The sequence below is a fragment of the Taurulus bubalis genome (assembly GCF_910589615.1).
Source record: "Taurulus bubalis genome assembly, chromosome: 7".
Classification (NCBI taxonomy): Eukaryota; Metazoa; Chordata; class Actinopteri; order Perciformes; family Cottidae; genus Taurulus; species Taurulus bubalis.
Genome location: NC_136595.1, coordinates 9,699,784 through 9,711,988, shown reverse-complemented (window position 1 = coordinate 9,711,988; position 12,205 = coordinate 9,699,784). Strand labels below are relative to the sequence as shown.

The 12,205-nt window shown below is 43.7% G+C and overlaps 1 protein-coding gene across 1 annotated transcript; it reads right to left on the bottom strand.

Moving 5' to 3' along the window:
• Nucleotides 1-7,866: 7,866 nt before the first annotated feature.
• glulb (glutamate-ammonia ligase (glutamine synthase) b) lies at nucleotides 7,867-11,252 on the bottom strand. Its single transcript, XM_079220478.1, has 7 exons — nucleotides 11,172-11,252; nucleotides 10,563-10,743; nucleotides 10,278-10,439; nucleotides 10,046-10,192; nucleotides 9,816-9,943; nucleotides 9,509-9,708; nucleotides 7,867-9,410 (listed from the first exon to the last, which is right to left on the bottom strand). Exons 2-7 carry the CDS (start codon nucleotides 10,726-10,728, stop codon nucleotides 9,092-9,094), a joined length of 1,122 nt encoding a protein of 373 aa, XP_079076604.1. The 5' UTR covers nucleotides 10,729-10,743; nucleotides 11,172-11,252; the 3' UTR covers nucleotides 7,867-9,091.
• Nucleotides 11,253-12,205: the final 953 nt, after the last annotated feature.

The window sequence follows — 12,205 nt, the reverse complement described above, 5'->3', positions numbered from 1 at the left end:
AGTTGGGAAGCTGTCACAACAAAGCTGTGGTGGATGTTACGCAAGTGTCTTCTTCTCAGTGACGCAGTCAGTGTACCCGGATGCTGAAGCTGTACTAACAAGCAGTTTAAGGAGCATCACCCAGGAACTCCCTGTTGGGATTATAAAGATTGTGGTTTGTTGGTTTACTGGGTGTTTGTGTTTCTTCTCTCCCATCAGGAGAGTGTTTTACTCTCATGATCGCGTCACAGACATAAAGGAGAGAACAAATACACGCTGCTTATGCTCAATTTGAGAAGTCTGAGCTTCAAACAAATGCTGCCCATTCATGTGAAAATATTGCTTCACAACATTAGAATATTTATATTCATCCTGACTGTATTAGCAGGACACACATAATCTGTGAGGACTAGTGTGTCCCTGCAGCCTCTGGCCTTTTAAATAACTTAATGTTGTCTTTATATTGTGTTCATTGTTCGTTGGTTTCTGTGGTTACTTGGGAATAATAAAGATACCCCTGATCCTGGATCCAGTCAAAGAGGTCAATAATAGTTAAATTCGCTCATGAAGTTGGACTTGGGTGAATACTTCATTGAAATACATGCAACTCACTGGCACACTGCACAGAGAGAAAGAAGTGCAGAGTCATTCTGGGGGAGGGGGGTTCTTGGATTTCACGTTAGAGTAAAGTAGACCGCCTTGATTGAGAACATACCAGATTTTGGAATTTCCCACAGAACCCAAGTTCTCCGATCTGTGCAACTGATTGGATTGGCTTGCTCAGCATCCAGTTGCATAAGTCGTACGTGAGTGTCAGAGTGCTGGGAGGGTTTCAGTGTTTTCTAACATGAGGTGGTAGTTGGGCATGTCTACCTCATCAAAGTGCCACCTTGCTGCTTTCTCTTGTCTCTCCCTTCTATTTATAAATCTTCTCAACTGTGGAAGTGAGGAGTTAGAGGAATAATGGGATTCTGAGTCTATAAAGTCCTTTACACGGATCGCCAGGATAGCGATTGTCAATTCAGCGCATCGCGAGGCTCAAAAACAGTTTTTTTCCATTCACCCCCAATTTGCCCTTTGTCTTTTAAAAAAGGCCATTGGACTGGTTGTACCTATCACATCTGAAGGATTTCATTCTTTGTTCTATTGTGACCTTTTTTCTCAATTAACATCTAAATCTGGGCCTGTTACACTAAGCAAGAGCATGACTGGACTTGCCCGAGTCTAATGTCGCTTTGTTTGTCACTTCGATCTGCCATTGGAAATTGCATTGGACAAGAACTTGATGGTCACCGAGTTAAAGCATTGCAAATGGTATCAATAAAGGCGTACAGGAAATTGCAAGAGCACTTATGACTAACACGCTTAAAGGGGAATTGGTGCCTTGACACCAAACAGTTAAAATTAGGAAGTGTAACTTTAAAGGTACACTCTAGGAACCACTCTTATTTGGGTTTTTTTGTTGAGTCAGATGAGAAAATAAGAACAGATATGAGAACTAGTGAGCTAGAGGTGCTGTAAGGTGGATTTTGATACATTTGAACAGAGCCAGTGTAACTGTTCCCCCCTCCTCCAGCCTCAATGCTAAGCTGTGCTATCTGTCTCCCATTGTAGGTTCACATTTTTAAAGTTGTGCTGGAAATCTTGGGAAATATACACATTTCTTATTGTTTGTTTTATCAGAACAACAGCATTTTATAATTTAGATTTGGTATGAAGCCAGGTTAGGGGAAACCCCCCTTGTTCCAGTCTTTATGCTAAGCAAAGCTCACCCCTGGCTCTAGCTTGAAGAGGTCACTTGTGATGCATTCTAATGTCAGGTGTGAACTGATGTACTTAGCACTGACCACTTGTGATTGGATCACCCAAAGGTCACTTTAATGGCAGGTGTAAACAGGGCCATTCGCTATCTCTTTTTGTTGAATTTTCACCAGTTGTCTTTTATTCTAATAGTTCCCCTACGTTTTGGAAAGTGCAAAACAAAATTGCGTGAACTAGCATTACAAGCCGACAACACTTTTACCAGGACTACATCATTGCAAAAGTCTGCAAAACCAAAAGGAATCAATAAGTCTTCCTGTCTTCAGTGGGTCTCAGGCTTTTAGGCAAAAAGGAATCTCCTTCCTCCATTTGTCCCAGGCTAGTTTTCCCCTCAGGCTCAATGCAGAGAGCATGACACAAATGTAACATAGTTAAGTCTTTGATTCGGCACTCAACGCTAAAAACACATAGCATGTTCAATCAAGAAAACCGATCATATTATAGACTACATTGTTGTTTTGTTTTTATTTCTACCAAGAAAGTCATGGTACAGCTGTGGCAGAACCTTTTCCCAGAACTGCAAAGTTTTTATGTGAGCCAACTCACATCAGGCCAATGGCTGTGTCTACTTTTCGGCTCACCCTTTGCTTACTGGTGTGACCTTTGTAAAATTCCATTATCTTTGTAGCTGCAGGATGGGGGTGGTGTTGCCTTCACGGTTCCTGAAGGCCGAGGCAGCGGGGGAGGAGAACACACAACGAGAGCACTGGTGATAGAAACAGTCCAGAATGAAAGTCCAAGTAGATCAATTATGAAAACCACTCGCTTGGGGTAACTTTTGCTTAAAACTTATCAATTGTACACATTAGCATTGCTTCATTGAAGAACAATAGTTATACGAGGAGTTTACTGCTGAGTATCGGGTCCTACAGGTCAAAGACTTGTTTGTTATGATGAAGTCACAACAAAAGGCTCTTTAAAACCAGGCAGGAAAAGAACAACATGCACTTGAGTAGCAGACACATGTACACATGGAAAAAGAACACTCTGTCCCAGCTGTGTGCTGGCAACCTGACACCAGAGAGCTCAGGAAAACAGGACTAAAGGGAAAACACGTTCAGGGTTTTCATTAGTGTCTGGTCTTGTCAGCCAATCATAGAAACGGGAGTTTTGACCCGTGTTTACGACTCCTTCTACGGCTTCTTTTGCTTGCAATTATTTGTTAGTGAAGCTCAGTTTAGTGTATGTGCTGTTCAGTGGTAGAGCAGGGTCGCCCTTCAATCAGAGGATTGGCGGTTCGATCCCCGGCTCCGCTAGATCATGTCAGTGTGTCCTTGGGCAAGACACTTAACCCCAAATTGCTCCCACAGGCTGTTCCTGCACTGTATGCATTGGTATGCATGGGTATGAATGATTAGTTAGGGCCCTGATGGGCATGGTGGCCCCTGCCATCAGTATATGAATGGGTGTGAATGGGTGAATGATGACATGTAGTGTTCAAGCGCTCTGAGCGGTCGGAAGACTAGAAAAGTGTGATACAAGTACAGACCATTTACCATGTCACAAACACATATGATCAGAAACCGTTTATTTGCCAGGAATGTTTACACAAACGAGGAATGTTTCTCGGCGGAAGGTGCATACATTAGACATGAGACGTATATGATCACACTGATATGGATACTATCAGTTTTGTGCCAACACAAAACTCCTTAGGACGTGGGTGACAAATCTTAAATTCCCGGTCTGTTTGTATTTGTCAGCAATAAGTGTTCCCGTCAACTCAGAACCCCTCTCACGGAAACACTTTGGACCAATCTCTCTGTGGGTGTAACAGGGTGAAATGTTCACAGGGTTTTTGCAGAGTGGGTAAGAGATGTTGAAAGTTTCCAAACTGAATTTTTGTAGAGACTGTCCATTTTTCATACAGATTAAACAAATCAGATGTGACATGACAGGGCAGCTGTTTGCCCTGTCTCTAGTCTTTATGCAAAGCTAATTCCCTGTTGGCTGTATAGCTTTATATTGAACAGAGGGAGAATCGCAATATTAGCATGTTTAAAAAAAATGATAAACTATGCCTTTAAATTCCTTCAAGCTTCAACCAAGACACAGTTAGCCTAGCATGTCGCCTGGAAGCAAGGGGGCATCAGCTAGCTCAGTTATTTCTAACAGTTAAAAGAAAATGCTCTTGCTACCAGCCTTCATGCTCAGCTCAGCTAACTGTCTCTTGCTGTGGCTTCATATTTAGCCCACAGACATGACGGTGGCATCGATCTTCTCATCTCACGCTCGGTGAGAGAGCAAACATCTGCGTTACCCAAAATTCTGAAGTATTCTTTTAAAGACCTAGTTGTTCTGTCCCCAGGCCTCAAGTTGTGTGTCGTGGGAATTGTAAGTAAAAGCAGAGCTAATCTTTGCTTTGGCCCTCGAATCCTGTGAATTCGGATGTGTGCCTGCAGTGTGCATGTTTACATGCATTGGGCTTATTATTAGGCCGGTCACACACTCACATGTTTCTTATCACCGGGTCAGCTGTGGTGCATGCGCAGGACAGCCATAATAGGACACGCACACAAGCACACACGGCCACAAGGACACAAGGAAGCTCCTTGTCCAAACATTATTGAGGTTTTTTCTGCTGAATTTAAATATCACCTGAACTGAACCGTGTTATGTCCCATTACCCAATAACTCTAGTAACTATTCAATGTGATCGCCATAGATACGATATGAGGACCGCTCTGATCACACAACCGCCGTGAGCTACTTTGACATGTTGATGATGTTTGACGGTGGTCTGATCTCTGTCCGTGCTCCTCCATCCAGGGTTCTCTAACCTCTCGGTCTCACTGTGCCGCTCTGCTTTCACAGCTGCTCAAGTTTCCGATCATCAGGCTAGCAAATCTGCGACAGTTTTCGCCACATGTCCTGAAAGCCACCACCGCAGCGGATACGGCTTTGTGGGGGGGTTGAGGATGAGGGGGAGGGGTGGGACAGAAGACACTGTCCCACCCCTCATCACTGTTGAGGACACTGTTGCATCATAGCGGTGGGCCTACAGGGCCTCCAAAGCAGAGGAGACTGCATCCATGGGATGACATTAGAGCTAATCTAATGGTGCTTCATTTGCTGTTTGGACTCGAGATACCGAATTAAGTCTCGAGGCTCGGATTGAATTGCAGTTCAGAGGCCTCTACGTGTCATGTGATGAACATGGCAATGTGAGATTATGAGGAGTGTCTGTAAATGCGATACTGGCTTTTCAGAGTACGTTTTAAAGAGAGCCATAGTTGCAGTCTGTGTCCTTTTGTTCTGTGCACTATACATATTCTTGACCGGCCTGTTGTTATGTAACAGCCTAGTATGGAGACCCACCCCCGCCTCTCTTCCCCACACCAGATTGCCTGAGTTTAGACTCCGGCTGCCATGGAAACGAGGCCCTAGGCATAATGGTTTTCTTCATGAGATGTCCTCTTTGTCCAAATCAGCCTGGGTTATCTTATCTGAAATATCAATGTTTATCTGTACAGAGACAGTACACAATGGGGTTGGATAACACGGGAGAAACTGAGGAGGGGCTCCACTTCTAATGCAATGGGAACATGCCCTATAGGTTGTGCAACAGTAAAATGCACACGTAAGAAAAGGCTTTCCAATAGAATGTCAACCTCCTCAGCTATCAATATGTGCTGATAGACTCAGTCAATAGTTTGTTTCTAGTAAAAGTGACTCCTCTTCTTACTTTGTACTGAAAAAGAACACTGAGCCGCTGACTGACTGGCCAATATGTCTCTTTCCAAGTGGCAGTCATCTGCAGTAACATTTTCTGAGCTGAGCTTCTGGACAGGATTTAAGGAAAGCCAATGCAATGCGATGTGAACTTGTTTGTTTGGCACTAACTTCCGAGGCAAATTGAATTTGGTGTGTTGTCAGTCTGCTGCCAAATACATTCCTGTGGGTAAATGGCACCACACCCACATTGACTACAGTTTAGTTTCGGGCATCCAGGCTAAGTCAAGAAGAAGAAAACATAGAGCTATTACTAGAACTATTATATAGTACCTTAATGGAAATATTTAAATGACATTCCCCATCATAATTATGAAATGACATGTATCTACTATCTACTATACTCTAACCATAATCTCATCCCAGTCAAGACAGATTTTAGCTGAATGAGCTTCAGTGGAACCAAACTGGGGACACCAATTGTGTCCCTATAAGGCAAACCGTCCATCCAGTGGTGTGCAGTCCCTACATCGTACAGTACAAACACACCTACAGCTTCACTAAATAAAGTGATTATGTAACTACAGGACTTGTTATGCCCTCGGTCTTTGGTGAACCTCAAGAGTTTTTACACCAGAATTATCCTGGTATACAGTAGCTTTAAACAGATCAATGAGTAAAACTAACGCTGAAGCCACCTAAGCTTTAAATGTGTTCCCTTTGGGCACTTCATACTTTTTGAATATAAAAATGCCCTAGAGAGGTAATAGCAGTTATTTGATCAACTTCTCAGCTTTATTTTTTGTCGAATACATAATTGTGTTATTTTGATGGATTGAGTTTTTCTTACAACTGCTTGTACAACATCAATACACCCGTGTAAATCATTAAAGCAGACAAGATGTTCTCTGTGATTAATTACAGTTGGAAATCTTTGCAATTGATTTTCATGGGAGGGAACCAAATTGAAACCAGCGGCTGTCAAAAAGGGAGGAAAAATACATCTCAAACGCCAGATCATGGTTTGAGAAATGATTAGAAGAAATACTATTGAATTCGCAATAAATTAGTTGTAACATGCAGTCATGTATGGGTCCTTTAAAGTTCAGGAACTTTAAGAAACTTTAGGTAATTAATCGGAAGGAAATTAGAAATTAGGAAATGAGAGGCACCATGCAACACGTGGTATAACATGGTATAGATCAAGTGAAACTGGAGACAGTCAACACTTAAAGTTAGAATAAAGACATCATGGTGAGGAGTTTTAAAGGAGTAGATAGCACATGATGTGATGACAATCAATAGGAAACCTTACATAAAGCATTAAATAATCTTTTATTGATTTAACTGTGTACTCAAATTGCTACATTATATTAGTTCGTAACTAACAGTGGTTGTTAATGTGATACGGTGAGTAATGCAGTACACTATACAGTGTACTGTTCAGGCAGATTTTGGATGAAACTCCCCTCGCTGTCTTTACTTTCCTGGACTACTTTAAGAACTAGTCGTTATTGGCGTCAAAACAACATACCAGCCCCATGTGGGAGTGGACGACGCCATCATCTACCTGCTGCAACGTGCTCAGTTGCACCTGGATGGAACCGGTATCTCTCTTCACGTTGGTCAGTGATGTTGGAGCCCCACAGGGAACTGTTCTGTCTCCCTTCCTGTTCACCCTGTACACCGCTGACTTCCAGTACAACACGGAGTCATGCCATCTGCAGAAGTTCTCTGATGACTCTGCAGTGGTCGGGTGTATTAGGGATGGATGGGAGGAGGAGCACAGGGCAGTGGTGAGTGACTTTGTGAAGTGGGCCGGTGAGAATCACCTGCTTCTGAACGTGGACAAGACCAGAGAGATGGTGGTCCACTTCAGGAGGAAGACGACAGCTCCTAAACCTCTGAGTGTTCTGGGGGAGGACATGGACACAGTGGAGGAGTACAGGTACCTGGGTGTTGCCATCGACAGCCGACTGAACTGGAAGGCCAACATCAATGCTGTCTACAAGAAGGGGATGAGTCGACTCTTTTTCCTGAGGAAGCTTCGATCCTTCAATGTGTGCAGCAAGATGCTGGAGATGTTCTACAAGTCGGTTGTGGCCAGCGCCCTGTACTTCGCTATTGTCTGCTGGGGGAGCAGCATTGGAGCCGGTGACACCAAAGGACTTAACAAGCTAGGTAAGAAGGCCGGCTCCATCATTGGCTGCAAGCAGGAGTTTCTGGAGCAGGTGGTGGAGAGGAGGACGCTGAAGAAACTTTTGTCCATATTGGACAACCTGGACCACCCTCTCTACCCCCTGCTGCAGGGTCAGAGGAGCATTTTCTCTAAGAGATTCCTCACGTTCCACTGCAACAAGGACCGCTACAGGAAAACATTCCTGCCTACGGCAAAACATCTTAACAACAAGTCACCGCTTGCCAGATCCTCTGTGGATTAACCATTGTACATGTTTATGGTTATCTACACTTCACACTTACCATATCATATTACATACATTATTTGCATTTTTGCACTCTCCTGTTGTTGTTATTTTTATTTACACTTCACACACTTAATATGCACATACATACTTGCACTCCTGTTTAAGTTAATTTAATTCCTAAATTAATACTCTGTTCTTCTTTCATCCAGCTATTTTATTGTTATTTTTTATCTTTATTAGTATTATTATTGTATATATCTTATATATCTTTCATCCCTGTTGGTTTTATATCTTATCTTATTTTCTGTGTAAGTGGCTGCTTCTCGACACGAAATTTACCCTTGGGGATTAATAAAGTAAATATTCATTCATTCATACCAGAAAGACAACTCACTCATTATGTTTGCATTGACCTGCGTAATACAAGCGAGTCAGCAAAGTTAGCGCGCATGTTGTCAATACCTTCACAGTTAATGATAATCGTGTCGAAACTCTTTTGAAACGGTTTGACGTCATGTTGACATTCTACTGAAGGCAGAAATGTGGTCCGTTTTGCATAAGTGGGAAGATGTGAATGTTCCCGTGCCCTAACCATCCACCATTTGTTCAACGTTACAGCACATTTTACCTCAACGGCGGTCACATTTTGAAATCAGAGATTCAAATCAGCTGACAGTCTGCATGTGACCAACAGGCATGTCAGAATTTAATTTGAGGCAAAACAGGATACATGCGGGATTAAACTGGAGTTCAAAATCAGATTTAAAAACGTTAGCGGTTTATCTATTTGACTGACACGTGAAAAAACATATGAATTATTTAAACCATACAAATGTAAATTGGCTTACATATGACCTTATTCTATACACAACATTATATAACCACCATTGTGACAGAGGCCAAGACTGCTAAAAAACATAAAAATGCCTCTGGGGTCCTTGAGGTCAGAGTTACAGGATCTGCAGAAAAACCCTGCTGCAGTTGGAGACAGTTTTTCATTTGTCCACGTTAAACACAGTTATCTCATTCTATACATGATGTCAGCCACGACAAAACATGTTGGCAGTGTTTGTCAGTGTGTGTCAGAGGTTAAGACTGGCAGCATATAACTGAATGCGATAAAGATCAATCCATGAAGTCTGGGGGAAAAGACTAGATGCAGTACTGGTAATGACACGTGGTCTTAAGACTGTTCATTTGCTGTGATCTGTGGGCTCCTCTCCCTCTTCCTTGAGTAAACACGTGCGCACCATCGCCTCTGTGACGATGTACGGGTCGCAGTTGGCGGACGGACGGCGGTCCTCGAAGTAGCCCTTCTTGTCCTGCCCTACCAGGCGGGGGATGCGAATGCTGGCGCCCCGATTGGCCACGCCAGCCGAGAACGCGTCGATGCTGGAGGTTTCGTGGCGGCCGGTGAGGCGTCTGGCATTGTCGAGCCCACCTTTGGGGTCGTAGGCCCGGATGTGATACATGTGTCTCTTCGCCAGCCTGTCGATCGCCTCCTCAATGATTCTGTGAAGGAGAAGTAATCAGTAAGACAAAAGAAGCACACACAAAAAAACACATCCCAGCAATTTACGACCCTGAAACAAACGTAAACTCTTCCTTACCTCAGTCCGCCTTCCTCTCGCATCTCCTTGGTGCTGAAGTTGGTGTGGCAGCCGGCGCCGTTCCAGTTCCCTGTGATTGGTTTGGGGTCAAAGGAGACCACCACGCCGAAATCCTCACACACTCTGTGAAGGATGAAGCGAGCAGCCCACAGATGGTCCCCCATGTTGATACCTTCACAAGGCCCAACTTGGAACTCCCACTGAAACACGACAGAGACCACATTATTAACTGATCATTAACCAGTATTACACAATTTGACAACAAAAGTGAGACAACGGATACATAAAAAGACAAAAGGGACAATACCTGAGCTGGCATGACTTCAGCATTGGTGCCACAGATGTCAACCCCAGCGTACAGACAGGCTTTGTAATGCGCCTCCACTATGTCTCGTCCGTACGCCTTATCTGCTCCCACTCCACAGTAATACGGCCCTAATCAGACGGAAAGAAGCAAAATGTTAACACTCAGCTGACCTTTAAGATCCTATTGTATTTCAATAAGCAATGAGACAAGCTGGAGACCCGAAAACTCACCTTGCGGACCCGGGAAGCCGTTGGAGGGCCAGCCGAAGGGATGTCCATCCGTGCCCAGGAGAGTGTACTCCTGCTCCATGCCGAACCACGGGTGGTTGTTCTCCACCATGCTCATGATCCGTTTACAGGTGTGGCGCAGATTAGTCTCTGTTGGAACGACAGTGGTGGGTGAGCTGAAATTCAAGGCGGTGTTATCTGCACCCACTTTCAGGCTTGCTCGTGTCAGCCTTACCTGCAGGCTTGCGGTTGTACTTGAGCACCTCGCAGAGCACCAGCTTGTTGGGGTCTTTTCTGAACGGGTCCCTGAACATGGCGGCGGGGATCAGGAACATGTCGCTGTTGGAGCCCTCCGACTGGAACGTGCTGGAGCCATCAAAGTTCCACTCAGGAAGATCTGACACAGAAACAACAACACTTTAAATCAATCATTTACTCCAAAGTCTTAAAAAGAAACCGTCATGTTTTACTGCATGCTGTGCATGTGGAAGTGTAGATCATATTGGAGGCCACATCTCACCCTCGATCGTCTTGGGTTCACAATCCAAAGTTCTGGTCTTGCAGCGCAGTCCCTCTCCGGAACCGTCGATCCAGATGTACATGGCCTGTACCTTGTCCCCCTGAGGGAGGTCCATGTACTGCTGCTTAACAGCTTTGTTCAGCTTAGAACTTGTTGAAGTGGCCATTTTCTTGACCAAAACCTGCAGAGAGAAGAGGACAGAGCGTGAGTCTCCCACGCCGGAGACACTGCATCTTCATGCATGTGTGAAATGTGTGCAACCGGTGCCAACCGGTGCCATGACAAAAGCACACGAGGCTGACTAAGAAAAGGTTCAACTCAATGCTACTGACAAGGAAAAAAGGGGGAACACTAATCATACAACAGCTCCATCAGCCCAAAGCTCTAAATTATCTGTTGCTCTATGATATAACTACCGGTTGGAGGCAACAACAAAAAATATAAATCAACATTGACACAAAATGACATTACATAGGGTTAGAGTAAAGTCAACAACCAAACGTTGACATGACAAGTGGGAACAAAGGGAAAGTTTCAGCAGCAGGTAAGAAGAAAACAATGTCTCCTTGTAGGAACAAATCCAGTGAACAGATGTCCGAAAGCCCTTACCTTAAGTGTTAAGTATAGGAAAATATAAAAAGACTACAAGGGCCTCTAGAAGCGTGGTCTGTGTGAAGGTTTCTATTGTCTTTCATTCCTGCTTTTCCTCCGCTTCCACGTTTAATTTATAGAGCGGCTGCGCCGCTTCGCCGCCTCTGATTGGCCGAGCGCGTCACGTGATCGGTCCGAGATGCGGGAGTCTCTCGACTACTGCGGTGAATAGCAACTTGAGGACCCCCTCCCCCCAGCGGCAGAGGAGCTAATAGGTCTCGCTAGTTTATTTATTTAAAATCAACGTTATGTAAAGAATGAAAAGATCTGATTTCATCATTGAGTCACGTGAGAAGCATGTTTTTACTGGTAGTGATCAACAGCAGACAGATCAACAAGTGACGCGCCCTCAAGTGTCATAGCCCGAACTTATGGGAGCAGACCAATTGATCCACAAGTTAAAGTTGCAGATTCTCCAGCAGACAGTTAAAACAGAGGGACACTACTGCTACTAACGCTTCAATATAATATTGTAAATGTTAATCTAACTCTCAGATAACAATATAAAAGGTGACACATGACCTAAAATCCCAAGAAGAATTCCAAATAACACAAGTGGTGTAAATACATTTCTTATTAACACACATATATTGGTCAACTGGCAAACATGTAAAATGTCCCGACAAATGTTAAAACCCCTTGTTTTAACTGTGCTATTACATTTGATTATACTGTAAATATTTAGAGCTGGGCGATGAAGTACAATATAATTTGCTTGAGTAAATATCGCAATAACACAGTTTAAACATATCATTACAAGTATAAGTCTCTAAAGTACAGCTCACTCAGCTAAAAGCACCAAATATTTTGTTGTATTGGATTATTATTAAGAAGTTCACTAGGCAACCTTTTAATTGGGTATTGCTGTTAATTTGAACTATTTAATGCACTGTTGGGTAGTTTAATCTACAGCCATGCCTCATGTTTTGCCCAGAGGGTTGTAATTGTGTTAAAACCCCAGTTTCTGTCTGAAAATGATACAAGCGAAGGGC